At 43.0% G+C, this 25,233-nt stretch overlaps 1 protein-coding gene across 15 annotated transcripts in view; it reads right to left on the reverse strand.

The window, feature by feature from the left end:
- Nucleotides 1-25,233, reverse strand: part of PBX3 (PBX homeobox 3) — a 233,544-nt gene that overhangs the window by 31,461 nt on the left and 176,850 nt on the right. For all 15 annotated transcript variants that reach the window (XM_083423855.1, XM_083423860.1, XM_083423865.1 and 12 more), the window contains 3 exons: nt 15,712-15,953; nt 3,656-3,846; nt 1,087-1,222 (listed from right to left, as the gene is read on the reverse strand). In XM_083423855.1, the coding sequence (XP_083279981.1) occupies nt 1,087-1,222; nt 3,656-3,846; nt 15,712-15,953 (569 nt within the window). The remainder of the gene's footprint in view (nt 1-1,086; nt 1,223-3,655; nt 3,847-15,711; nt 15,954-25,233) is intronic.

The raw sequence follows: 25,233 nt of genomic DNA on the forward strand, positions 1-25,233 counted from the left end.
CAACCTGCTCAAGGATCTCATTGTGCTGGCTACAATGTGACTGCTGGAAGTTAAAAATCAGAAGCTGACAGATGTCACTTCCACCATTAAGTCCCACACCCTGCATCTTTCATTGACTCTGAAAGAAGAGGGACTGCAGTACAGTCATCCCTCTGGTTGCAAATGAGATCCGTGCGGGAGGCACATTTACAACCCGCAGCGTTTGCAGCCTGAAGCACCGCTTCTGCGCATGACGTCATTTTGTGCTTCTGCCATGTGCTTCTGCCGAAACACGGAAGTAACTCGTTCTGGTACTTCCAGGTTCAGCGCGGTCCACAACCCGAAAGCGCACAACCTGCTGCGTTCGTAACCCAAGGTATGACTGTAGATGGCTTCCAGTTTAATCTCTGATCTCCAGAATGGCATCTCCAGAATCACTGGGAAAGAATAACAGCTCAGCTCAGTAAGAAGCCATTACTAATGTCTTGAGGTCTAAATACAGAAAGGGGCACAGATCTCTACACTGGCCCTGACTGCAACAGAAACCCTCCTCTTGCTCCTGCCAAGAGCTCATTGTGATACGGCCTGTGAGTGGAATTCCCTCCCTCCAGTGTTATGATTGGCACCATCACTTGCCACCTTTCAATGCCAATTAAATATATTTTATTTCCCCTTTTGTTGGGAACTGTTTTGATGCTGATGCTGCTGTTGCTGCAATTTCTGCTGAGGACTAACTTGATAATCGAGTTCTAGATTATTCGCTGCAAATGTTTTTGATTGCATTTTTATGCACTTTATTGTGGTGTAACCCACCCTGGAATCATGCAATTGATGAAGGGTGGGATATAAGTGCAATAAATCAATCACTTGAAGCATCACTTTTTAGTTTTCCAAAACACTTTTCAATTGGCTTGTCATTCATTTGTAGTTAATTGACACCACTTGGGGGATAGACAGGCCAATTTCAAGAATTCCTCCTTAATGGTACTCAGCTCTACCAGTCTCAGGAAGGAAAGCTGTTGTTATTTTAGGAAGGGAAGAGAGACAAAGGCTCTTCCCATAGCAAAAAAACTGCTTTCAAGCAGCTTGGTGGAAACCCCAGCCCACCTGTGATACTGTAATGCTGCATTTCTTTGCCAGCTCTTCTTTGGCTTCTTCACTGGGGTAGGGATTGCTGAGGTGAGAGTAAAAATACTCGTTCAAGATTTCTGTGGCTTGTTTACTGAAGTTACGCCTTTTCCGCCTGCAAAAAGAGGAAAGAAAGCAAGGAAAGAAATATATTACAGCTGTGAGACTTCATTACTGAAAGTTAGCTAGGATATAAATATGGAAAGCAGACTTCTCTCTAACATTTGCTAGCTGAAATTGATGCTTCACCACTTATTCAAACCAAACCTTGGCTCTTATCAGGGTTGATGTGAGAGGCTGGTAACTGATAGAAGAGGAGCAATTGCTTATCTATGGAAGAATTCATTTGCCCATCTCTCTCCATCAAAGGTCCAGATCCCACTTACCTGTTGTTCTTAGAAGTTCAAAGATGTGCAAACCAAGATTTCAGATTACTGATGAACTTATTTATAGTGTGTTATCTAGATATTAATGAGACACACATTTTGGGTGGTGTGGGAAATCCTAACATTGTACAAGGTACTCTACTTCATCTGCATCTCCATCTGTCTCTTTCCCTCTGGGGCACGGGTGAGGCAACCTGTGGCCCTCCAGGTGCTGTTAGAGAAGCACTGCCACAACACCTGATCATTGGCTATTCTGGCTGGGCTGCTCCCATGAGAAGGGAGCAGATGAAGGCAGAAGCTGATATCCACCAGCGTAGCAATCCCTGGCAGCACCTGGGATGCGTGTGTGTTATGTGCGTGCACCCGCCACACCAGGAGGGAAGAAGCTGGTGTGTGCCATCCCAGCACTGTCGGAAAAAACATTGCAGGGTGCACTGCTGGGAGACTGCCTGGGACTCAGGAGGGAAACCTGCAGGCCAGCATATGCCAGCCACGCCCATTCCAGGTGCCCCTTCCAGGTGAAGTGCCCCATGCAGCTTTTTCCGGCAGCACTGGACCCACTCGTGGCTGGGAGTGATGCAGCAGCTGCAACGTTCTGCAGGCTGGCTCACACCGCGTCAGCGGTGTTCCCAGTGCTGCTTTTGGGGGCAGTGCTGGGCCTGCTAGAGGGCAGCTGAGGCTGGGAGGGAGGAGGCTGAGGCACCCTGCAGGCAGTGTGCCATCCCCGCCCTGGTGCACCCTGCGCTGCATTTACAGGCAGTGCTGGGTCCACCTGCTGGAGGGTGCCCTGCAGCCTGTGGTGCCCCCTCCCCTTCCTCCGCTACTGCTGGTATCTCAATGATGCAGCAAGAACCCTAGTTAGGGGTGGGGACAAACATTTGGGCTCTGGTTCAGGCAGCAAAATGCCTTGGGCCAACACTGAATCTGACCCACAACAGACACCTAGGAAAAGAGAAAACATCAATCCAAGCTACTCTCTTGGAACAACAGAGCCAATATTTATTTCATTTTGGAATAGATGTGAACCAGAAGGAAGTGTTGGGCAAGAAGTATTGAGCATGGTTTAATTGTTCAGTTTACTGGTGTGATACTGAAGACGGAGTTGTTATGTATATTCATTTCCTACCCATAATTATCATTACAGATCTCTTCAATAAAACTCAGTTCTTAAAAAGAAAATTCTGTGAAGTCTTTTCTCCCCCTCCCTTTAGAAAACTCCCTGTAAATGTTTTCCCTCCAAGCTCCATTCCCCCTCCAGGCTTGCCACAATCAAACTACCATGATAGGACGGCTACTCCATAGGGAGCTTCCATCTGGCATGCTACAGCCCATCAGTATCATGGTGTGCTTATCCCCCTGCATTCTACCGCTCTCCCTGGAGCCGTGTTTCTCTCATTACTCCACTTCCACTTATTTTGTCTAGGCTTTCTGTTCTTTGAGAGGAACTGTTTGCAAAATATGCTTCTGAAAGGTGCAGCTGTTCCCTTTCCAAGTGGCAGCAACCTTTTTCATTGCCACACCGGTTAGGGGTGCACCCATTTGCATAACCAAAATGTCACTGCGGAGTTTTTAAAGTGCTGTCAGGCATGCTGTATAAGGAGAGGGTTGGCAATGAGCTTTACTACCAAAAAGACCTTGCAACCAACCAGCGGCCCATGCAAAACATGAGAGGATGGGTGAGACTTGGTGATTGGCTGGTATGTGTCAGTCCGTGTAAGGCAAGCTGAGAAGCTAGGATCACACCATGACTGAAGAACCAACATGACTAGTGTTAAACTGTTACATCTGTCTGCACCCAGTCAGCATGGAAGTTTGCCTCCAAGTACTAAATAATTGGCCATGAACTTTTGCCCCTCCTAGAATAACCACGTCTTTTCTATCCTTTCATTTGGGAATCCCTGTACGCAGCAAGGATTCATATATAAATTCCTGTCCTGCCAGGAGCAGTTCAGTTGGTCATAAAAGTTGGCTCTTGCAGCCAATGGATGTCAGGGCACACATCCAGGGGGCTTAACTGAGGGTTCCCTAATTTCAGTGGGTCCACTCTGAGTAAGACTAACATTAGCTACAACCCAGTGGCTGTAAAGAAGTGTCAAATCCTGTAGCGTTGGACAAATCACCAACAAATCAAGACAAGAAAATCATAGAGTCTTGTGACCTACCTGGCATCAAGGAACCGTGATCTCAATATCATGACAGCTTCACAAGTGCTTTGTTTAAGCTGCATCTGGATGGAGCTGAACTTCCGATGGATGATGCCTACCATCCTCTCTATTTCCTTTGGGGAAATGGGGCGTGTCCGACTTTGCTCTCGAAGAAGGTTCATCACGTGTGTGGTAAATTCATTACAAGCCTAAGAAGGAAGGGACAGTTACAGGGGCAAAGTTACAGGGACAGTTACAGGTTTTGGCAAAGTCATATCACATCCTGATCTCAACAAGAAGAAAATGTTTACAAATTTTCCATGTACCCAGCCTTAAGACAGCTGGTTGTTTTTATTTATTATCAATTAACTACATTATCAATTAGCATTTATTATTATTATTATTATTATTAGTTTTAGTAAAGCACTGGCAATTGTCTAAGCACTGTACAGAGATTAAAAACAAGACAATTATTGCCCACAGGCTCACAATCTGATAGACACAATATAAAATGAAAAAGAAATTGGGAGGGAAGAGGAAAGCAAGCATTGGAGCAGCTGCACTTTCAGTGACCAATGCATTGATGGGTTCAGGTTCTTCCCCTTGCCATGATGTTCTTCCTGGGAGACAGGGAGTGCAGTCTCCTAGTGACCTTTGGTTCCCTGGTGGATTCTAGGATGGAATAGTCTGAGCAGATTTATAAGTCCCCTGGTTCTGGGAAACCATCAAGCTTGGCTAGTAATATCTGTTCAGAGACATTTTCATCAGTAGTAATGGGGAAGTGACAAAGCTGATGTTTGGTGGTGATTTTACTAGAGGAAAAAGGGAGAAACAAAACAGGTATTTGATGGTAGGATTTAGCTAAGACTATGAGACTTTGAAATAGAGAAGGGCATTCAGAATGTATCTGCCCTCATATACTAGGTATGGAAGAGGGATATATCCCAGGGAATCCTTCTGCAACCTGGTGCCCTCCAGATGTTTTGGACTACAACTCCCATCAGCCTCAGCTATAATGGCCAATGATCAGTGATCATGGGGGTTGTAGTGCAAAACACCTGGAGCGCACAGAGGCCAGGAGACATGTTCTGAGGTGTGGGCACAAAATGCAGCAACCTAAAGAAGATAAGCAGGTTGGGGGCCTGGTTGGGAGATATCTGTGAACCCTATGTATGCTGCCCTGAGTTCTATGATAGAAGATAGAGGATATAAATGTGCCAAATATATAAATATGTGGATTTGGCTTCACCTGCCAAACTGATCAACTTAACAGCTAGCATACCACAAGCTCTTTCTTGGCACATCGGCACCATCCCCTCTCACAACTTCTTGCCCCCCCCCCATTTTTAATTTTAATATATCAGTTGAACAAAGTGCTGAGATAAAATCTCCCCCTCCCATTTTATGACCTGAAAATAAATTGGGGTTCAGGGGAACTTCAGCAGTTTTGTGGGTACACAATTTTCAAGGGGAAGCTCACTGGAGCTCCATTGCATTTGCGGGAATAGGAAATTCAGGGTGTTGTTGGTACCTGTCTGTCTCAAGAGACTATGGAGTGCACCTCCAGGGGTGAAGTAAAACCGCTGGAGAAATCACAGCGTTTGCTGTGGCTGCAGGGACCAGTAACTCATAACTGCTGCCTCCCGTGCTGTTTTCACTGTGTTATCAGCACTAAAGTAACCTCACTGGGGAGCAAGCCAGGGCGGTGTGTATGAGGGTCCTGGGCTTCCCAAATGACAAGACCTCCCTTCTCAGCTTCACTGATGTGGTCCAAAGGAAAGCAGAGCAATACATTTGGCACCAGCTTGGCTGCAGGAGTTGCTGGAAGGAGGCGTACCAGATACTATCCAACCATCTTAGGGACTCCACTCTGGATTTGTGTAGGGTTTACTCCTTAGCCTTTTCTTCTCCCAAAGACGGCCCACAAGGCAGCAGGTACAGATCTTTCCTCGGGGTTTACTCTCGAAGCCTTTCTTACAAGTGACTATAGTCAAAAGGTAGCAGAAGTTCAGGATCAGAGTTTTCCTTCTCCTATATGGGCTGCCTTCCCAAGTTGACATACCCCATCAGCCCCTCACTTCCTTCTACAGCACATGCAGAAACCACCTTTTTTACTGTTAAGGCCCACTATTGGTCTCATCTGCTCAATCTGATGAAGCCTGTCTTTGCATGCAGGGAAGTCCCTAACTCACTGAAGGTTTGAGACCCCTTGGCTGCCCTTAGCTGGCCAGTCAAAGCCATTCTGGCAGTGTGCCTGCTGTCACATGCTGACAGCTTCTAGGCGACACTCAGGTGAGAACTGAGTGCAGGGGGAACAAAAGGTGGACAAACTACCCAGGAGCATGACATGCCGCTTGCCAGAGGTACTACCTCTCCCCTAACACCCCATACACAGGGAGCAAACGGCAGCCACCAGCTGCTCAGAGCTGCAAAAGAGCTCCTTTTAAGTCCCACCCCCCAGTAAATGTGCAAAAAGGGGGCAATCTCATCCGCAACCTGCTGCCTCCAAATTCAGGTAGTTTTCCTTCACAGTTCTGATCAGCTGGTGATTATTATTTTCTTTCCCCTAGAATTCCCCGAATAAAAAAGATGTTTGCCCTAGCCCTATGTTCTATGTAACTTGAAAGCTCTTATATTATGCTTAACACTCTTGCCCCTCAGCCAACCCTAATAAAAGGTATGGGTTTTCAGTCTCTGTAAAGTTCTCTCCACAGAGCTCCACAGGAACTCTGTGATCAGCTCTTAAGCTTCCACCAACAAGGTGTCCTGATGAAAGGTATCACCACCACATAATCTCCAGTCTCTTTATTCTTTGCATACAAGCCAAACATGTCTTTTTGCTCCTTGGATCCAACATCTGTCCTGCTGATAGAATATTTCACATATCTGAAAGCTACAGAACTACCACCTCATTCTCCATTTTCCTTCCTCAAGATTTAACGTGCCCACTGCCTTTCAGGATCAAACTAATTGCATGATTGCCATTAATCTGTTTTTATAATTTACATAGCAGCTATGGATATGTGTAAACAGCATAGGGACTGGACTGGAACCATTTCTTCCTTAATAGTCCTGATAAAAAGATTCCTTTCCTCTGGAAGCTGTTACTCACTCTGGAAGATAAGCTACTAGTAGTGCCAATGAAAGTTTCTCGAATAGCAGCTTCCAGGTGGGGGCATTGTTTATAGTGGGAGGGTTAAACCACGGTCCCAAATGATGCTGCCACACACACCCAACAGCTGTTATTTAAAATGTAAAAGTAATACATAATTGTAATCATGCAATTAATGGCAGGCAGTCTTTACAAGAAGAGTTGCTATCCCCAGCCTTCTTGTTACTATCCTTTTATCTTATTTGGACCAAATAAGTTATTTACAGAGCTTATACCAAAATATTTGCTGGAAAACAAAACAAAACCATACATTATCAAAAGCTCCTGTAAGCCCAAAGTATGCACCCACAGAGGACCAGTTGCCTGCAGCATCTCTTTAGGATTCCCTGCTCAGGCCCTGCTGTCTTCCAATCAGCCTCCATTGGTTTGTGGGTAAATTTTATTTCCACTGCATCTCTACACCCAGCATGATAAATGTTAATTCAATTGTGACCAGTCCACAAATGCAGCAGGTTTACCTGTCCCAGGAGGAGGCTGTTTGGCTACTCCAGCCTTGCTTCTTTCTACTGAGCCACTGATAAGGGGGTGTTATGAGGTTTTGTAATCACTCCTGATGCAATGACCCCACAGAATGGCCCATTCTTATATGTGGTCTGTTGCATTTCTTTACAAGTAACTGTCCTGAGCTTCCTTTCTTCCTATCCATCTTCCAAACAGCAATTAACATTGACAACAAAGGACAGTGTAATGATTACTCAAACTTTTTCAGGTGCAAGAGTGAAGTTTGCATCCAGTTTTAATCTGGAGAAAAAGTGAGCTTCAGTTGTGAGATGCTTGGGAAACAATAACAGACTAGCTACTTTCTGGGAAGTGGAAGCTGGGGGATGCTGTTGCCCTGATGTTCATGGGCCTTGTGGAGGCACTTGGTTAGTCACTGTGGGAAACACAGGATGCTGGACTGGATGGACTGATGGTCTAATCCAGAAGAGCTCTTGTTACAGTCTTCATCACTCTAAAGTTAAGAAAGTGGATAAAGTCACTCTGTTGCTTTTGGACTGCAGGGGGAAGGACAGAGAATTAAGGGCCAGTAGGTAGCTTCACCACTTCTACCCAAGCAAGAACATCAGCAGGGGAAGATCACCCTGGCCCCAACTGGGTATAAATGCCCCATTTACATCTCATAGTTTCATTCTGGCCTTGTCATCCTGATTGGATCTCCCTCTTCTATATTTTCATTCCACTCCCTTTGTGCCTCTTCTGCTTTTAGTTTGTAATTATTATTTTTTCATTGGCATGCGCCACTTTGGGAGACAATATATGTCTGAAAAGGAGGATAACATTAAAATAAAAGCCACCCACACTCACCTCACCAATTAACCTGGAGGTTAAAAGTTTACAAGCTCAGGTAATGTCTGCCTGTTCAGAGAAGAGAAAATACACCACCACCCTCATCTTCGTTTCCTCCAAACATCTCTCGTAACTTATTAAAGCGAAGACGCCTATGAATGCAAACGCTGATTAGCAATTTGGCAGCAGACCAGCATATCCATGGGATTCACAGAGCTTCCCTTTAAACCAGTAGTTCATACATGATTAATTAGAACATCTCATTTATGTAGTGTGCACTTTAGCTCATTACTCTAAGTAAAATTTGTTAAGTATTTACATTTAGATAATTAAAATCTGGGTACACCCTTAAGAAAGATGCATATGCTTCTGGCACAGTTACTCTCTTTTGCCTTTACACATCTGAAAGTAAAAAATTACAGGTCGTAACCCTCCACCAAGTCTGTAGCGCTTTGAATGCAATGCCTGGCAGAGCACTTGGACCTCACTCCAAGGACTCTTGGGGAGGAAGAGGAAGAACACACATCACTGCTGCATGAAAATAGGAGGGAGAGACTCTTGAGGCCTTGGAGATTTTAACTGCTTTGAGGGCTGGTGTTGTTGTTTTTTTAATACAATCAAGCAATATATAATTTTTATCAGCTAAAATAAATCAAATTAATGGCAGTGGCATCATTCCTGGTTCCTTGAACTACAACTATGTTTCTTACCCCTGAAGAACTAGCATGCACCATGATTCCCAATGTTTCCGGAAATATACAAGTGTACTTCTAAGACCATGGACATATTATATTTGCTACTATTCCAATAAAAATAATGGAAGCTGGAGGAACATGCAGGCGGAGGGACCTTAGCTCAGTGGGAGAGCACATACTTTGCATTCAGAAAGTCCCAAGTTCAGTCCCAACCATCTCCAGGTGAAAACTTGGGGAGCTGATGCCAGCAAGACATCATTACTGAGATTAACTTCACCCTAAGGCACTATATGATAGCTTCTTATGTTCCTGGCTTGGAAAAGCTACTCTGGCCTTCACAAAATTAAACAAATTCAAATGTATGTCTTTGTTTTCCTATCTGTACATTAGTCAAAGGTGTGAGGGGAAATGAGCTATGCAAATGAAGCTACAGCCCCTGCAAATCCTGCCAAGTCCCCACTCCAATTTAAGAGATTTAATAGGTATTGTCCACAGAGAAGCAACTCTTGCTATCATGAGAATTAGAAACTTAACATTTTTTAAATGCAGGGATGGGGGGGACCTGTGGCCATCCACAACTGTTGTGCTCCCAACTCCCATCAGTCTTAGTGGGTCAGAAATTATTATAGTTGTAATCCACCAACATCTGGGGAGGCACAGGAACCCCATTCCTTCTGCAAAGTGTTTGCCCTTCTCCATATGTATCCTTGATTATAAAGGTCTGATGGATCAGACCAAAGGTTTGTGTAATCCAATGTATTGCTTTCCACAGTGACCAACCAGGTTAAGCCTTTCTTCACCCCATAGATCATCTTTGGTTGCTCTTTTCTGCAGCTTTCCTAACTCTGCAAGCATCCTTTCTGAGATGGGGTAACCAGGAGAGATCCATGAAGGTGATGGCAGCAGGTTCCCAGCTGCTCTGGGAGGTTTGGGACGTTTGCAATACTTTTGCCTACAGCAAAAACGTATTTCAATGTAATTATAGAAGATAGCTTTCAATATGCCATCTCTATTACAGTAGCTGTAAATTATGAAGAGAAGCATTTCTCCTGGCACTGAGAAAGTGGGTGAGAAGCTGATGGTGTGACACACTTTCTGGAGAGCTCCCCCGCCCCCCGGCCTTTCCTGCTGCTTTAAAGTGCATTTCCTTAACTGGCAACAAATGTCAAAATCAAACTCTGGGCAGGGGGGAGGAGGGAGGGTGGGAGAAAAACACAGCAATAATGACAACATTGGCCTTTGCTTCTAGGTTCAAAGAAGGCAATATGAACACAAAAAGGCAATGAGACTTGGTGGTGCTTTAAAGACTGCGGGGCAGCACTACAGCTGAATAGGGAGCCCAAATGGAGCAACTCACACTTCCTGTTTCCAGGGCTGGGTACAGCATTCACAATTAGGGCTCCGGGTTTAACTGAGGCTTTGTGAAACTCCTTTGTGAAACCTTCAAAACACCTGAGTTCCTGATAAGCCATCTAGAACTGCTAGAACCAAAGTAGTCCCTGCCCTATTGTACCACACCAGATGTTTTAGAGGAAGTGGGATGTGCCCAGCTTGAAGGATGGTAAGGCACCATCCAGGACCAGCTCTAGGTTTGAGGGGGACCTCAACAAAGTGCAGTCTGATGGCATTGAAGCCCTTTGGCACTGTGGGCTCAACACAGCAGCATTGATAAGCAGACAGCTTTAAACAGTGCCTCACATGGATGGTACACCATTTTGCCCTAAAGGGAAAGTATATGGAGTGGGTGGGACTGTGGAAAGTTAAAATGGCAGCTCTACAACCTAGTTGTTTCTCCTCTGATTACAGTGCCAGTTTAAGGAGGGGGATCCAATACTTGCCCGAAGATGCCACATGCTCAAGCCAGCTCTGGCAACATAACTTCCTAAAGGCCAGTACTTGCACCACTCCCTCCATTTTAGTAGGGAATGAATTTCATTTGCTCATCACTCACCTCTTGTTTAGCTTTCATCTTAACTCTACCTGTATCTTTGCATGCACTAATTGTGACCCAGCCCAAATGAACACAACAACCAATCATGAACTGTGGTCTGCTAGGGAGGTTTTCAAAGCACTGGAAGCCGCCAACTGACACAGGATCTGGTTCCTACCAAATCAGGCCAATGCTCTACCTGGTCCAAGAGTGCCAACACCATGGCAACAGCTCTCCAAGGTAAGGGGATGTTTCCCCAAGTCCTAAAACTTGAAAATTATTTATTTGGTACCATTGACATGGCATTGACAGGCTCCTGTCCTGAGAAGTTAACATTCCAATTTTTGACAGCACAGAATATGACAGAGAGGGGATGGAAGAGCGGCAGGCCAAGTTACTACAAACTGGTCCAGCAGCCTGTTGCTCAGCATTGCTTGCATCCTGCTACTAAGCTACAGTTGCAATGAGTTTCTCAGATCAACCATACTTTCTGCTACAGGTTCCTCTCGACCCTTTCCCTGTGTTTATGAATGGATTTAACCAATAATGTATAAATGGCTAGGGACTAGGTTACCTGAAAGATTGCTGTCTCCCACAGATATCTATCTGAACCTTAAGATCTTCAGAAGTCTTGATCTGTGTGTTGCTGTCAAGTGAGCTGAAGTGGATCGTTACAAAGGACAGAGCCTTTTCAGTAGTGGCTCCCCAGAACCTATTCCTTTAGGTTTCTCAGAGAGGCTTGTCTGACACCTTTTTTACAGTCTTTTTGGTGAAGACTTCTTTTTAAAAAATCTTGAACTTTTAAACTTGTACTTTAAAATAGATTCTATGTGTTTGCTGCTTTAATGGCTATTCTAGAAAACCCACGTTATGCTCTTTTTTTAGTAAAACTGTAACTTGGTTATGCTCTTTTTTAGTATAACTGTAAGCTGAGCTGGAATTTGTTTCATTCTGTCTGAAATAGATAAAAGTTTTCTGTTGCTGTGCTTACTGTGTTTTCATTATTGCATGTTTTAATATTGTATGACTGTATTTCAATTGTATTATTTATTTATTACTGTATTTTATAAGTCATCTAGGGAACTTTACTAATGTGTGACCATATCAAATTTAAGACTGATTATACTGAGCTAAATGTGGATCTGAAAGGGCTGAAGGTCTACTAGTCTGGATCTCTCTCTCTCTCACACACACACTTGTTTATTTTAAATTGCCCCAAGTATTCTCTCTCCCCTTCCCAGATGAAATCTAGACTGATCTACCTGCTTTCTCTTCACAAACATCTCATGGCCCCTCCACCAGTCTACCCTCCCCTGCTCCCACCTGTAGAAACCTTTCAGAAAACTTGGAGCCAATCAAGACAGAGGAGCGGTCCCATTTGCCCCTCAGCTGCAGAGACAGGCACAGTTCGAGACAAACTAGTACGAGACAGTTTGCTACAAGGCATGAAAAAAATTATCATATTTCTGTACAGTAGACACTGCTGGGTGTCAGGACTAACAGGGGAAAACTTGCGTGTTTCACATCCGCTCTGTCTCTTACTCTCCCAGCAGCGTTTCTCTCCCCCTCCCTCCCCACCTCAGTTTCCTGGGGTTTGGACGGATGGATCTGACATTTCAGTTGAAACCTTTGCAAATGGAGCTACGGGGCTTGAACGCTGGGCTCCTTCCAAATGCTTACATTTATTACAGTCAGAGGCTACAAGGCCAGGGAAATGACGGCCCACAACAATCAGAATTTATTTCTGCTCCCGTTCTGTCTGTTGAGGTTTTCCATGCACCATTTTCATTTAAAGTGTGGTCGATGTTCCTTTGTCTCTACTACAGTTACAACAAGAGGTCTAGAAATCTGCACTTAAATGACCAATATTCTGGGACTTGAAGAAATAATGGAGGTCAGCCCTTCTTGACTTCAAAGTATCTGCAGAAAATTGAGGGGGGGTGGATTAGTAGATTTTTTTCAGGATGACCAAGCCAAAAGGCATGCATAAGAAAAGCAGGGGCATTCAGTGGGGGGAAATCAGAAGCCAACATTCCATACAAGAAATGCCACATTCTTGGTACACAATATAAATAAGAGTAATTGCAAAAGAGGATACATTATTTCACCCTAGTGAACAAATCATTAGACTCAATTTGCTTTATCACAGACATATGAAATATGCTCAGCAATTGTAGAAGTTGCTTCTTATTTGTTAATATTTTCAGAGGTGTAGTCATGCTACTCTCTTGCAAAAACCAATCAGAGTCACCTTAAAATACACACTAATTCATTACTGCAGAAGTGGATCTGAATCCATGGAAGCTTATTCCAAAGTAAGTAAACTTATACCCCACCTTCCTGCTTCTGGAAAAACCACTCAAGGTGGATTATAGCATAATTATAAAAATAACAAACTGTTTAAGCAATAAAATATAATCAAAATAGTTTTCCAAAAATATATATTAAGTTTATTAGTGACAGTCCAACATACTTAGGTTGGAGACAGTAGCTTTTAAAAAAGGAGGTATAACAGGCATTGCTGCCCAGAGAATATACATTCATCTCACTGTTGCTTTTGGTGAACTAGGATTTTTTTTGGGGGGGGGGGAGGATAGCCACCTGCAAATTCTGTATGACAAGCTACAGAGAGACTGAAGGAAAATGCAGGCATGCACTAAGGAAAATACCCCTTCTAACTCTCTTAGAAACCAGTTTCCATTTGCTTCCTGTTAGTTAAACTACTACTCCAGGTGCAAATTAGTGCAGAAATAGAAATGTAGAAGTGGATACAATAAAAATAATAATACCCAACATCAATGTGTAGGTCCTGTCCTTGTTTGGATAACTGAGCCGAACTCACCCCATGCAGAAGCCTGCAGATGCACCATCCAGAGAAACTTTCTGCACAGACATAGCTTTTATTTCTAACACCTCCTCCAGCTGCAGCAACCAGTTCTTGGATTCAGTAATTTTTGTAGGTGGCTTTTTGAAGACAATAATAATTGGTCCTCAGGGTTATGAGAAATATCATGAAAGCATGGCTGTGATTAATCTTGTACACACACAAACACACAGCCAATCCACAATCTTCTGCTGAATTAGAACTAAACCAGCTGAACGGGTTGATTCATACTGCCATCATAAATGAACAAACATTTTATTTCTGAGGTGTTAACCTTTCAAACCCAAGACTGTTTCCAGACTGGCTTTAGAAAGGGCATTTTATATTAAGCTACAAGAAAACAAAAAGTAGGGGGGGAATGAAAATTTTAAGCAAACACTTCAAATGCAATTGATTTTTTCTCCATCCCCCCAAATGTCACTTGTACTTGGGTAGTAAAGAAGCTGTTTTTATTATAACATGAAAGAAATTCATAATGGCCTTATAATATTCATTCTAAGATGCATTTTTTCAAAGTCATAGGTTCATTTAAATGCTTTTTGTTGTAATGTTTTGCTGTAATATTTTCTGCTAGTCACTGAAATTTGTAACCAAAATACCGAATCCAGCTAGGAACCTCCAGAAAGGAAAAATTTCCTCACATTGGTGATGTACATTCTTGTAACACAGATGCTGAGATAGGCAAAAACCACACCAAGCTGCATGTTTTCTGGTAGGACTGCAGCCTCTGATTAACCCCCATTTAGCAACTGGATTTTGTGGTTTCACTTCAAGTTTGTTTCAGCTGACACACTCCCAGGGAAGTGCCAGAGCCAAGCCGTAGAAGCCAGGACTTCCTTATAAAGTTCTGCTCAGAAAACCAGCCACAAGTTCCTATGGTTCATTGAGCTGATATGGTTCAAGCTTCAGAAGCTTTATAAGGCACCTCAGGGAAACAAAATGACATTGCCAGTGGTACAGCAACAAAGCCAGGGTCTCTGGTCTTCCCTTTCTAAATCTGTGAAAAGTTACGTGAACATGGATGGACAATCTCTCCAACACTTGTTGACAAAAGGCTCACTGAGTAACTGAACCCCTCAAGAGAAAACAAATGAAGTAGAGGGGTATATGTGGTTTCATTGGGGCAGAGCAGTTATTAACACTTTTAATAAAAATCAAACCATAGGTCATATTGAAAATAACCTACAGCAAGGACAGAATCGTCTACAAAAAAATGTTGACAGCAAAGTAAAGTCAGTAAAGCACTTCTGACTGATTTGTCCTAGAAGTGGAATCCTAACTCACAGTAAATGACTAATCTCTCTAATGCAGTCATCTGGATTTTTCAAAGCACTTACATACACTTACAGAGTGGCCCTAGTCCACAGGTTGGGAACCATTTTCAGCCTAAGTTCCAAGTTCCCTTCTGGGCAACCTTCAAGAGGCCATGTATCTGTGGTGGATGAGGCCAAAGGCACAAGTGGGTGAAACAACAAATGTAAATTTTACCTTTGTACAGCAGTGTGCTTTCTACCAGACACTCATTCACAATTCTTTATCCTCCATCCAGGGAAGCAAGAGGCATTATCAGAGTTTAAGGACACTTTCCAGCCATGCAAAAACACTCAAGAAGGGTGTGATATGGGGCTGGAGAGAGGTGTGGGGAGCGTATTGAGGGCCAGACAGAGAAGGCTGGAGGGCCTGAAGTTCCCTACTTTTGTTCTAGCCAAACCACATTTATCTCAACCTTCTAGCTACAATATGGTGATAATCACAGCAGCCTACCTTCCAGGGCCATTGGTGAGGATTAATGCAATAAAAAAATCTGAAACACTTGGAGGACTTGAAATATGCTATGTAACTGACTACCTATTATTGTTTCTGACTGCACTTTAAAGAATTTGACAGGATCTTGCAAGGCTGCTCCTCCAAGTTTCAAGTTGTGGGCTTATTGAACCTTACTTACTTGGAAGTATAACTTGAAGTTACTTGTTGATGTTGCTAATCTTTAAGCTATTAATTTTTGAAAGCATGGCATAAACAAACAGTACTTTGCAGGTTGGGCTCTAGCAAAACAGAGGACAATGGAGCCACATATATTCAAGGGAGAGGATTGCAACATCTAACCTGTTCATATTTCTCCAGCTCCGTGTGATAGATCTGTCTGATCTGGGTCAATTTGGCCCTGTAATCTGAATGTTCAATAGAGTTATCCGAAGATCCACCAGAAGCTGCTGCTGCTGCTGCCGCCGCCGCTGATCCTCCACCTTTCTCAGGACCTGAAACCCCTTCTGCCAGAAGCATATTGTCCAATCTCATTAGCTGGGGGTCAGGAGGGTCTTCCTCTTGAGCTCCTCGGATGCTGAGACCTTTAGGTGAAGGAAATAACAAGAAGAAAAATTACCTAAGTTAATATATCCTGTTTCCAGTAAATCTGCTAATTATTCCACCGGCTCAGAGAAGGGGAAGCAGCAGGAGTCACACACACACTTTGCTGCGAGCCATTTTCATATGGATTTGTGAAGGCTTCCAATCCTAGCAGTTGTCGTTCAAGGAGGAAGATATTACGCTCTGTACACACTATGCTAAAAAGTAATGATCTTTCAAGATCTTGAACCAAAATAGCCCAAATTCTGCATCAAGAAGAGAAGAATTCTGTGACTTGAAAAGTTAATCAATGCATTCACTGTAATGCAATGTAAGCAACTGGCTCAAAGTACTCAAAGTATCACAGAAAGCAGAAATATTAAACAAGGACACTGTTCCTACAATAATATGTTCAGGAGGTCACACCAATTGCTAAAGTCTGCCTTTTACTGTTGATGCAATAATATGAGCAGCAGTCAAGGACCAGCAGACTATTCTAAAGAGTTGGCAGTGGACTGAGACACTGTTATCATGGGCTGCTTTGTAAGCTTTTCGAGCTTTACCTGAGGATAAAAATGTTTACTGTATTGTAATTAAATATAATAAATTTATTCGCTTATTTGTACCACATCCATTAGTAACAAAGAATGGTACGCAACAAGAAAGTTATGAGGGTTAGTAACCTGCTTACAATTTTTAACTGGAATACCAAACTGTCTATTCAGCAAAATATTCTACACGTGTATTTTGCGCAAATACAATGGCTTGAGGTTATTACTGGTTCAAGGAAAAGCAGGGAGGGTTCCACTTCACTGATGGGTCAAGGGATATAGTACTTTATATCCTTCCAGAGGATCACCCTTCCTGAGCAGATACTCAATCATTAGGACTTAGATGTACTGAATGCAATATGCATAGTCTGCAGTGCCTAGCTCTGCTGTAAAGAATGCTGTGATGTATGCAGCCTCAAAACCACTTTGTTTTTTTGGTTTTTTAACCACCCAGAAAGTTTAAATTGCCATTTCATGCTAAAACATGTTCAAAATTGCCAGCATTGTTATCAGCAGCTAGCAGAGAAGCACCAGCGTTTATTTTAAAATAATAATAAAAATAAATAAAATTTCTGCCTCTAGCCAGAGGATCCCAAAATGACATCCAATCACCAGTCTCATCTGACTATTATAGATCAAGGCTGACAATTTGTAGGTTTAATCAGGTCAAATGGGCTTGCTGCCAAGATGCTCTCAACACCACTGAAAAACAAAGTTGAGATATAATTACAGTTGGGGGGGGGGAATCACTAGAGCCATGGCTCCTTGGATCGGCATTTCTATTAAAGATGCAATACAACCCAAAAATATCCCAGCTCAATTAACCTCTTCAAATCGGTTTAAAAGCAGGTATTCCTGACAGATCCCCTCAGGGGGAGGAGCTGGCACCTACTGAGTCTGCAAGCCGATTCTGCCTTCTGTGGTGTTCATGTTGTTGTTTATACACAGCGGCACACGAGCTCTGCATCAGGTGCAGCTGACATGACAGTAACATCCATAAACTGCCAAGTGTTCAGCTCAGAAGTGGCAGTTAAATTTGACTCACTTGCATGAATCTAGCCCAATTCCTCAAAGGTGTGGAGGTGTAGAAGGAGACAGATTTGTGACCGGCCTGCCCTGCACAAACATCAGCCAATCCCTTGTCATATATTTGACACATGTATTTAAACAGAAAATCTTTGAAATCAACCACCTTTGTAGTAACCATCGGTTGCCTGCAATATTGTTAAGACAAATGAAATGACTCACTGCAAAATTGCTTATCTTTATCATTGATAGATGGTCAAGATTTGAGGGTGCATACATGCACGGCTATACATATGCATGCCCCACTAAAATGAACGGATGAATGCATCCCTCTTTAATATGCAGAATGGCAACTGTAATGCCCTATTGTCCAAGAATGCACAACCAGAGCAAGATCTGGGCAAAAAGCAGTAAGCGGGTGTTAGGGAAGCACAATTCTATAGTGCATGTTTGGTATACAGAAGATCCCTGGTCACTGGCATTGCTGGGTAACAAAGACCCTTAATAATATGATATCCACAAGCTCCATCCCATCTCTAATTTTTGCCAAACCATGCCCCATCGTGGGATGCAGCACCACAGGTTAGGAGTACCCCATCTCGTACTTAGAAGCTGCGTTGGAGTGTTACAAGTGCCTCATACGTTTAGTGAGTTAGGACAGTATTATGACCTCCAAATTGCTGGTGGAGGACTGAGTTAAAGAAGGAGTGTGGCTTGCCTATGTGAGTTCTTGGCAGAGGTGACTTTCAGTCCAGGGACTTGCCAATTCGTAATTCATCCTCTTAGCCACTATGTTACACAAGCCTTTTTTCCACACATCTGTAATAAGTATAAAGTTGTCTGATTATATGGGGTGGTTGATTGTAGATACTGAGAACTTATTGAGAATTTTAAGTGCTGCCCCAACTTCTCATATTTTTTATTTCTCCATCCACCCTCTTTATTATTATATACATGTTGAAAACCATGGGCGTTAGAAAGGGGGTTGCATTTTCTCCTTTTATCAGTGAATCTTATTTTAATTTCATCAGCCTACTTCAACAAACCACACACAAACCACACCAAATAATTTGAATGCCACATCCATTGTTCTTCCTTCCCCCTTTTCAACCTGGCTTCTGCTTCATCTTACCCAGATCTGAACACACACTGCAAAAGTTGGTGAGCAATATTCTGTCTGATATGTTGCTTTTCTTGTCCCCACCCCGAAGCCATAGAACAAGCTTCTTCTTGACATGATAAGAATCTCACCATTCCACATTCAGTATTCCACATTCAGAATTGTGTGTGTGGATTCTAAAACATTTGGAAGGCAGAAAGCCAACTTGATAAATTATCACATGTTTCTTCTTCTCTCACGTCTCCAGTGCACCCCAATTACCATCAAATTCTAAATTTGTTTTTGGGATACTGACACCGGAGTTTGTTCACTGCTTGGACTTGACAATGCACATTTGCTTCCTTGTTATAAAATGTTTCATCTTTGCTATTTCGTCTTATCAGGTTCCCATTAAAGCATTAAGCAATCTTCTACATGGTTAGTCTATTCCTGCTAAGGGCTTCAATTCCTCTCCTAAGGAAAAACAAACAGGCTTTTGCTAATTTATATATGTTACTTCATTAACTCTATGAGAATTTTTAAATGACTGCTCACTGAGCTAGGCAGCTGAGTGCATGCTTTGCATGGAAGGAGCCTCAGCTCTAGCCTCCGATATTTCCAGTTAAAAGATTCTGGGAGAAAAAAACTCTGTTCAAGACACTGGATAGACAAGGATAAGATGGACAGTATTGGGCTAGATGCACCATTAGTCTGATTTGAAGAAAAGACTTTTAAGAGAGGAGGGCAGGTATCCTTATAACACTAAGATGGGCAAAAGGTAGATTGGGATCTACAGGTAAGTCTCTGGGTGATTTTCAGTAGATAACAAGGATTCCAACCCCCCAGTAACTTGACAATTGTTTAACCCCCAGTGAGGTCAGCCTGGCACCTTTGATGACATATTTTCGGAACAAAGTAAAAACCTACTGTTTTCTCAAGCTTCTGATGATCTATTATAGTTTTGTTTTTTGCTGTCAGTATGCTGACAAACCTTCCGTGGCTGCATGGGGGTGTTTTGTATTTTTTTTAATGAACTGCATGGAAGCTTTAATAATGTGCTGCTATTATAATGTATTTTATTTATACTTATGTATTTAATTAAGCCATATCACTGTGGTGTATGGGGTGTTAGGGGAGGAGTAGAACCTCTGTTGGGTGACACATCATGCTCCTTCTGGGGTAGTTTGTCCTCCTTTGGCCCCGACTCTGCACCTAGCTCTCATATGTGGCTCCTAGAAGTTGTCAGCATGTGACTGCGGCCACAACCCGGGAATGGCTTCAACAGGCCAGCTAAACCCGGTGAAGGTAGCTGATGGGTCTCAAACCCTTGGTGAGTTAGGTACTTCCCTGAATGCAAAGACAGGCTCCGGCAGATTGAGCAGATGAGACCAATAGTGGGTCCAATGGTCAAGAAGGTGGTTTCTGCATGTGCTGTAGAGGGAAGTGAGGGGCAGATGGAACTTGTCAACCTGGGAAGGCAGCCCATATAGGAGAAGGAAAACTCTAACCCTAAACCTCCACTGCCTTGTGGTATATCTTTGGGAGAAGAAAAGGCTAAGGAGTAAACCCTACACAAATCTGGAGTGGAGTCCCTAGGACAGTTGGATGGCTCCTTCCAGCAACTTCTGCAGCCAAGCTGGTGCCAAATGTATTATTCAGCTTCCCTTTGGCCTACATCCGGCCTACATGCACCCTGGGAAGGTCACTTTGCACTTTGGTGCTGCTAACACAGCAGTTTTTCTTCACCCCAGAGGTGCACTCCATTGTCTCTCAAGACAAATGGATGCCAACAATATAAGTCACTTGGAGACCTCTGTATAATAACAAGCAGTCTACTAAATACAGTGGTACCTCGGGTTACAGACGCTTCAGGTTACAGACGCTTCATGTTACAGACTCTGCTAACCCAGAAATAGTACCTCGGGTTAAGAACTTTGCTTCAAGATGAGAACAGAAATCGTGCAGTGGCACAGCTGCAGCAACGGGAGGCCCCATTAGCTAAAGTGGTACCTCAGGTTAAGAACAGTTTCAGGTTAAGAATGGACCTCCAGAAAGAATTAAGTTCTTAACCCGAGGTACGACTGTACTAAAGATAACAGCAATAACAACAAATAAAAAACAAGTTACCACCCTGCCCTGGTTGCCCTTGTTTTAATTGTCTCTCAAACTTAGTGTTCCTCATCAGTTGATTAAGTGTATTAAATGGTTGCCTTTATTAGCCTTTGTACAACTATGCTGGTCAGTTTCAGGCGCTCTGTGTCAAAAGCCGTCAGCTGCAGTAAATTCAGCCATAGTTCTGTACGTGTACATTATAGTTTCCTGATGTAACGCTCCATGAGATGCCTTATATTGCAGATACACTGACACAACCACAAACCACATTTTTTTCTCTGGCTCTACTACCAACATAAGGTGTTTTGCATCTGCCTCTCACTGGTGGATTGGGTGGGGTGGTTGTTATAGAAAAGAAATATGTTTTCACAAACCTGAAATCTGCCTGCCACTATTCTGTGGTTTTCAAATTTCCAAGCCTCTGGGCACCTCTTCCATACTGACTTCCCTATGAAAACCACCACTACCTGATCATATTCAACACAGGCCTGAGGGTACCTATGTACCTGCAGGAGCTTATGATGGGCAATCAGAAATAGGAGACCAGTCATTTTCTGGCCATGGCTAGTATTACAGTATAAACATGACACAGTTTGAAAACTGCACAGTTTGGAACAAGGGCTATGAAACTGCTAGGGCAAAATGGCACAGTTGTTTCCAGATAACCTTGGATTGTTTCTAAATGAAACCTGTTTTGACTACTTGCAGTGAGTCCTACCCTAGTTCTTGGCAAGTGATACAGTCCATTGCATATGCTGGTACACCAAGAGAAGGGGGCAAGGATGAGCTGTTAACATTTATTCTGGTTTGAGGCACTACTTAAGCAACACCTACAAGACCATGTGTGGGGGAAAGAGGATGCACCATTTCCATCTCTATCTTCCCTCGTTAATTTTTGAATTGCAGTTATCAACACAAGTATATAATGAACAAGAAGGCTATTCTTCTGTAGACTGGCTGATGGGAAGGATTGTCCTACTCTAGGCCTTTTGATATTGACTGGATAAAAATCTACTCTGTCTTCCTGGGTCTGTGTTTCTCTTCCTTTAAAGAGGATCTCAAAAGCTCACCTTATTTGCCGAGCCAAGCCTTTCCTTTATTCAACAGCTTCAGACAATGGATGCTACCTAGCATCTGCCTTTATAAATTATGCACCAATAATATATGTATTTTTGACATATAAGCTCACACTGTGGCTATTGTTTCTCTATTTTTATTCCTCAGTATATCAACCTACAAGTTTATTACTGCTTAGCTCGCTGACCTTTCAATGCATCGTGGTATTAAGGTACAGAGTGGGCTTGAAAGAACACAATAATACATCACTTCCAGCACAACTGGAGAGGTACTAATGGCACTGGAAGTGCAAGGACTCAAGCTGGAGAGCTATGCATCGGCCTAAAGCCAAATCTTTCCACATTAAATATGGCAGCTTGAGCTGGTACACCTTTGATAGATCTTTCAGGACCACTTTCATGCCTGACAATTTCTTTTCCTCTAGGCAAAGTTTCAAAAATCTTCATGGGTGAGCCGTAGAGTTAACCACAAACCTGTTTGCTCCCTATTTCCATCTACTTAAAGCCACACCATTCATTTTGGTATCTGCAGGATCCAGACAAATCACATAAACAGACGCTAAAACATTGTTTAACAATGAACTTGGCTTTGTTATAGAACCACAGTTTTAGCATATCTTTCAGCAGATCCTAATTAGCTGTCTTTCAACGCGCTGTGCACCTGCCCCCACAGATAACAGACGAGCGCGCCTGCACAGGCGACGGCATTCAGAGGCCAATAAATAAATTGCAGGTCAAAATTATTACAAAGCTTTTCCTCCGAATAAACCCATCTCCTTCACAATACAAAGCCGTCGATATGAAAAGCACCTAAAAACCCACTCAAATGGTATGATTACAGGGGCCGTTTGAGTTTAATAATCCGACTGTAGTTCAGGCATTTTCAACAGCTCATTAAGGGTTCATTAATATATGGGCAAGCTTTTGAATTATAAATAAGCAGATTAGAAACCCGTGGTGTCTGAATTGTATAGTAGGTATCTTGGCTAACAGAGTAATATTGCAAGCACAATGAAAGGTTGGCCCAAGAGAGTTCTTCTGGAGATACAGGGCATGGCTTTTTCCATCTTATTTATTAATTTCATAAAATTGTAAAGTTGGAAGGGACCACAGGTCATCTAGTCTAACCCCCTGCAATGCAGGAATGTTTTGCCCATTGTGGGGCTCAAATCCATGACCCTGAGAGTCTCATGATCTACCGACTGAGCTATCCCTTTGCCTTGCTTGTTCATCTTGTGAAGTGCATATGTGTTATTTTTCTGAAGTGGTAAATCAACCATTTTAAGACATGCCCACCACCCACCATATATATATGGTCCACAGAAAGACCAAAGACTCAACTCAAAGATCACCACCAAATCACCTTCCTAGTTCCATAAGAGCTGTCTGATTGGCAATAAAGATTCCCATTGGGATTCTTCATTTGTGGTTTTTAAAAATAAGGACAGCCACTGACTCATTCTATAGATTTTAAGCTTTCCTGGTGGGGAAAAGCCTCCAGGCCTCTCTAACTTACTCATTGAATCATAGAATCATAGAGTTGGAAGAGACCACAAGGGCCATTGAGTCCAACCCCCTGCCAAGCAGGAAACACCATCAGAGCACTCCTGACATATGGTTGTCAAACCTCTGCTTAAAGACCTCCAAAGAAGGAGACTCCACCACACTCCTTGGCAGCAAATTCCACTGTCGAACAGCTCCCACTGTCATGAAGTTCTTCCTAATGCAGTTTGGATCCATTGCTCCGTGTCCGCTTCTCTGGAGCAGCAGAAAACAACCTTTCTCCCTCCTCCATGTGACATCCTTTTATATATTTGAACATGGCTATAATATCACCCCTTAACCTCCTCTTCTCCAGGCCAAACATGCCCAGCTCCCTCAGCCGTTCCTCACAAGGCACCGTCTCCAGGCCTTTGACCATTTTGGTTGCCCTCCTCTGGACACGTTCCAGTTTGTCAGTGTCCTTCTTGAACTGTGGTGCCCAGAACTGGACACAGTACTCCAGGTGAGGTCTGACCAGAGCAGAATACAGTGGCACTATTACTTCCCTTGATCTAGATGCTATACTCCTATTGATGCAGCCCAGAATTACATTGGCTTTTTTAGCTGCCGCGTCACACTGTTGGCTCATGTCAAATTTGTGGTCAACCAAGACTCCTAGATCCTTTTCACATGTACTGCTCTCAAGCCAGGTGTCACCCATCTTGTATTTGTGCAATACTTTACATTTCTCCCTGTTAAAATTCATCTTGTTTGTTTTTGCCCAGTTCTCTAATCTGTCAAGGTCATTTTGAAGTGTGATCCTGTCCTCTGGGGTGTTAGCCACCCCTCCCAGTTTGGTGTCATCTGCAAATTTGATCAGGATGCCCTTGAGTCCATCATCCAAGTCGTTGATAAAGATGTTGAATAAGACCAGGCCAAAGACAGAACCCTGTGGCACCCCACTAGTCACTCTTCTCCAGGATGAAGAGGAACCATTGATGAGCACACCCACCTAGGAGATTGCTCAGAAGGGAATGCGGCCCCTAGGCTGAAAAAGGTTCCCCATCCCTGACTTCAAGAATTTGGTGGCAGTAGAGAAACACCATCAAGAGACAAAGACTGCTGAAGTTCATTTACAAAGTCACAGGCTAAGAGCTAAGGTTGTCCAATCCCCAACAAACCGAAAACTACAGAGATCTTAGCTGCTAGATCTATTTTGCCTCCTTGAGGCATTTCTAACAAGAGAACAGATATCTGAAAATGCCTGCTCTTCTATATGGCATCAGCAGAGAATTATGACTGCTCTCATATAAAAACACAATTTAATGTTGTCACGCTGCAATATTGTGTTGGTGTGGCAATTACTATGGCTGGTCTTAAACACAAACCCTGAGAGCCATGCCTAGCCTCCATCTACACCACTAGCTTCCCCAGCAGCCACTGAGACCAGGAAGACTCTCTCCAGAAGTCAGCGGAACACTAAAATAACACCATGAGCCACAAAGCACAGCTACCGTATTTACCACCAAATCTAATGCGCATCTGAATTTTCAAAACCTTGAAACTAAAAAAGTATTTACTATGTCAGCAGTGTTTATCAAGCTTGCAACTGAATCTAATGCACCATCAAATCTAATATGCATCCTAAGTTTTGCGACATAATTTGACCAAAAAAGTGCACATTACATTGGAGTTAATACGGTGATTCACACTCTCTTGTCTGCACAATTTACAGTCTGCACAAATGCAGCAACAACACCATGTTCTATCTCCCAGGGTCTGCTAGCCAGCCAGGGTGGTGAAGACTACTGACATTACTTTATAATTTATAAAACCTATAAATTATAAGTTTATAATTTAGCTCTTTAAGGCCATGATCAACTTTAAAAAAGAGAAAGAAACTGACATTAAGGAACTCAGATTGTTTATCACAAGA

Source organism: Podarcis tiliguerta (assembly GCF_965153285.1).
Source record: "Podarcis tiliguerta genome assembly, chromosome: Z".
Lineage (NCBI taxonomy): Eukaryota > Metazoa > Chordata > Lepidosauria > Squamata > Lacertidae > Podarcis > Podarcis tiliguerta.